This window comes from Oryctolagus cuniculus, unplaced genomic scaffold, assembly GCF_964237555.1.
Source record: "Oryctolagus cuniculus unplaced genomic scaffold, mOryCun1.1 SCAFFOLD_83, whole genome shotgun sequence".
In the NCBI taxonomy this organism is placed as follows: domain Eukaryota; kingdom Metazoa; phylum Chordata; class Mammalia; order Lagomorpha; family Leporidae; genus Oryctolagus; species Oryctolagus cuniculus.
In genome coordinates this window covers 168,310-171,948 of record NW_027208362.1, presented here as the reverse complement: position 1 = coordinate 171,948, position 3,639 = coordinate 168,310, and the positions used below count along the sequence as shown (strand labels likewise).

Here is a 3,639-nt window from a genome sequence, read left to right as displayed (position 1 = left end):
CTATTAGGCAAGAAAAAGAAATTAAAGGGATACAAATTGGGAAGGAAGAACTCAAACTATCCCTTTTTGCAGATGATATGATTCTTTGTTTAGGGGACCCAAAGAACTCTACTAAGAGACTATTGGAACTCATAGAAGAGTTTGGCAATGTGGCAGGATATAAAATCAATGCACAAACATCAACAGCCTTTGAATATACAGGCAATGCCACGGCTGAGAAATAACTTCTAAGATCAATCCCATTCACAATAGCCACAAAAACAATCAAATACCTTGGAATAAACTTAACCAAGAAAGTTAAAGATCTCTACGATGAAAATTACAAAATCTTAAAGAAATAGAAAAGTATACCAATGAGTAATTTTAATGCCTTTAGACTCCACCTCTCTCTTCCATTTGCTATGATTTCCTAAGAGATTGACAAGATAAATGTAATTTTTCTTGCAGAATTCTTCTATTACTGTTTTCACGTGTTTCTATATTTTCTGTGCAGATGGAGGTGCTGTACATATTCTTATATGTTCTCCTGATTTTGTGATCTCATAAAAGCTCAGTAGAGTGCTTTGTTCTTTGCAGTGTCCTCATGTTCTGGTATCAAGATGCCCTGCTGGTGTGTTCTGCAGAGCTGCTCAATCTTTCCCAGGTGCTGCCTCCATTTCTGGTCGCATGTTGATGATTATGTGGTTCTTGCTGTTTTCAAAGCTTCCACCAAAATCCAGCTTTGCAAAAACAATTATCTTTGAAAAGAACATGTAATATTGGTGATTTTAATTATACCTCAGTAAGTTTGACTTTGAAAAGGACTGACATTTACACATTTTTGCAGAATGAGAGTACCAGAAACTCATTCATTTTTGATGGCCACATAAATAAGATTAAAAACTTTGTAAAATCACTTGGCTGTGTCTACTAACAACCACAAATACAAATATTCTGTGATCCAGCAATGCCATGTTTAGCTATATGCCCTAGACCTGTGCTTTGCAACATGATAGATATACACCACATAGAGTTATTGGACAACTGAAATGTGATTTGTTTCACATGTTGTATAGATCATATTTTTCTTACATTTGGTTAAAAGATATTAAAATTATTTGCAGTATTTTTCATTTTACTTTTTAGAATGTATATACTATAGGGGCACACCTTGTGGTGTATTGAGTTAAGCCATTGCTTGAGACACTCAAACCTCATGCTGGAATGCCCAGAATCAAGTTTTGCTTCTTTTTCTAATACAACTTCCTGTTAATGCCCACCCAAGGAGACAGAAGATGGTGACTCAAGTGCTTGGTTACCTAGGACTAAAATGGGACAATTGGGTGGAGTTTCTGGCAACACTTCAGTCTGGCACAGCCCCTGCAGAAACATAGCAAGTACTCCAGGTTCTCCAGTAGATTCCATTACACTTTTACTTATTGCTGCCTCCTCCCTGAACTCTTTACCCTGCAAAGACAGCTACACTCTCCCTACTCTTTGCTGTGTTCCCTAAACCCATAAGAGGGATAGGCCAGCCATCACTAACCACTTGCATTTGTCTACAGATTTGATAGCTTAGCTTGTTGGATGCAGACCATGTTCGAGTTATAAACAGATCATGAGTCTGTTTGGATCTCATGGGTTCTGGAAGGATGTTTGATATTTACAAGAGAAATGACTGTTGCTTACTCTCCAGCAATTTTAACACCAAACAGATCACCTATGTTGTCTAAAGACCCAGGGATATCAAAAGGGGTCCAGACATAATTTGCATGCATGGTTGGCAATAGAGACAAGGAATCCAGAGCACTAGTCCAGCAGCATGAGCAGCTATACACATTAAAGAAAATAACAAATAAGTGAGTTCATATCCACAGTGCTCCCTGAACCAGCTGAGCTCCTTAAGCATCCAGGACTTCATCACAACACACACCAGACTCACAAAGTAGACAGGATTTGTGAGGCCAGACATACACCCAAATGCACAACCCAAGCACCCTGCACAGTATGTAATATCAACCACAGTCACTCCATGCATCCCCATCTTATTTCTTTTTTTTTTTTTCACAAATAGGACATTTTATTTGTCACTATTAAAGTCTAATTTTTAAACAGATTCTTGGACGGGTGGTTCGTAGCCATCAGCTCGTTCGACTTTTGCACCCGTCTCATCCCCAGTGGCTTTTCCAGAACTGCTACCTTCTCCGTGAAGCTCCATGAGTTTTCCCAATTCAAACTTGGGCTTCTTCAGCATCTTCACTTTTCTAACGAAGACATCATGGAGAGGATAAATAGATTGGCAAGCCTTCTCTATGTCTTTCCCAATGCTGTCTGGGATCAATTTATTGACTACTTCTTTCAAGTCATTTGTTTGCACCTCCCGTGTCATGATTTCCATCATCTTCTTCCGGATCTGGCGGACCTGCTGGTGCTGAGCATAGGAAGTCTTCCGTATCTGATTGTTGCATTTTTTGGTAAAACCAACACAGAACAGATGAAGCAAATAGCCGTCGGTAGTCTTGACATCAACATGAGCTTCAATCATGGTCTGCCATTTTTTGACCATGGAGCACATTTTGTCCCGGGTAAGATCCATGCCGTGGAAGTTAGTCAGGCAGTTTTTGCCCTGAACATCCTCCGTAATCAGTTTGAATTTTCTAAATGCAACTTCATCGTTCTGCAGGTCAGCAAGACTCACTTCAAAAACACGCCCCTTGAGTCCATCAGACGCAATTTTGGTTCCTTGGGTCCTTGTGACCAGTGTTTTCCCAATATTTCGTATGTTGAACATAGCAGGTGCCTTCACATCATACCAGTCTTTCTTAGAAAATGGGTCCACCACTTTCTTCTTGGCTCCCTTTTTGCCGCCTTTCGTAAGGCGCTTGTTCTTGCCGACCGCCATGGTGGTGCTCAGAGAGCCAAAAGGGGCCCCATCTTATTTCTGAAGTTTTCAGCTCCAGGACTCCAGCTGAGTCCCAGAAAGCTATGCAGTGACCTCTATTTCCATGAACATGGCCATGGCTGTACCCAAAATGCACATGTCTCTCCCTCAAATAATGGTACCCTTTGGAACTTGGGACTGACTGCCTGAAAGACCCTGTGGACAGCAGAGGGGTTACCTCAGCCAGTAGAAGGCTCCTCTGCTGGAAACAAACTCCATGATGGGATCAGTAATATGACTTCAGACTGGATAAATAAGAGATGTTACTGAGTCTCTATGATTTGGCTGCTTCATTATATAGCTCAACTGTAGTTGTATATTTGGTGATGTCAAGTTGGGAGGCACAAAATCACTTATAATTCTTAAATCATCTTAATAGATGCAAGATTTTATCAATATTAAATTATTTTGTCTCTAAAAATGCTTTGACCTTGAAGTCAACACTTTTTATCTTTTTGGGGGTTACTTTTCAAGAAAGTAAATTTGTCCAAACAATTAAGTGTATAAATGAATAGCATCTTTTTTCCTTGTAATCTTATTCTTGCATTTCACATTTGCATCTCATGATTAACACTTGAAATGTGCCCAGGGCACATGCCCATGGCCAATAAATAGCAGTGGAGGTGGACAAAAGTAGTTTTACAACTGCCCTCAAATGTCCTAACAGCACTCTGGCCTCATAATCAGCCCTTAAGGCATGTGGATCCGGCTGAAATGCC

At 40.1% G+C, this 3,639-nt stretch overlaps 1 protein-coding gene across 1 annotated transcript; it reads right to left on the bottom strand.

Annotated features, from left to right (window-relative positions):
• Nucleotides 1–2,027: 2,027 nt before the first annotated feature.
• LOC100340708 (small ribosomal subunit protein eS1-like) lies at nucleotides 2,028–2,918 on the bottom strand. The gene has a single exon (XM_051836520.2). It carries the CDS (start codon nucleotides 2,879–2,881, stop codon nucleotides 2,087–2,089), a length of 795 nt encoding a protein of 264 aa, XP_051692480.1. The 5' UTR covers nucleotides 2,882–2,918; the 3' UTR covers nucleotides 2,028–2,086.
• Between the last annotated feature and the right edge of the window lie 721 nt (nucleotides 2,919–3,639).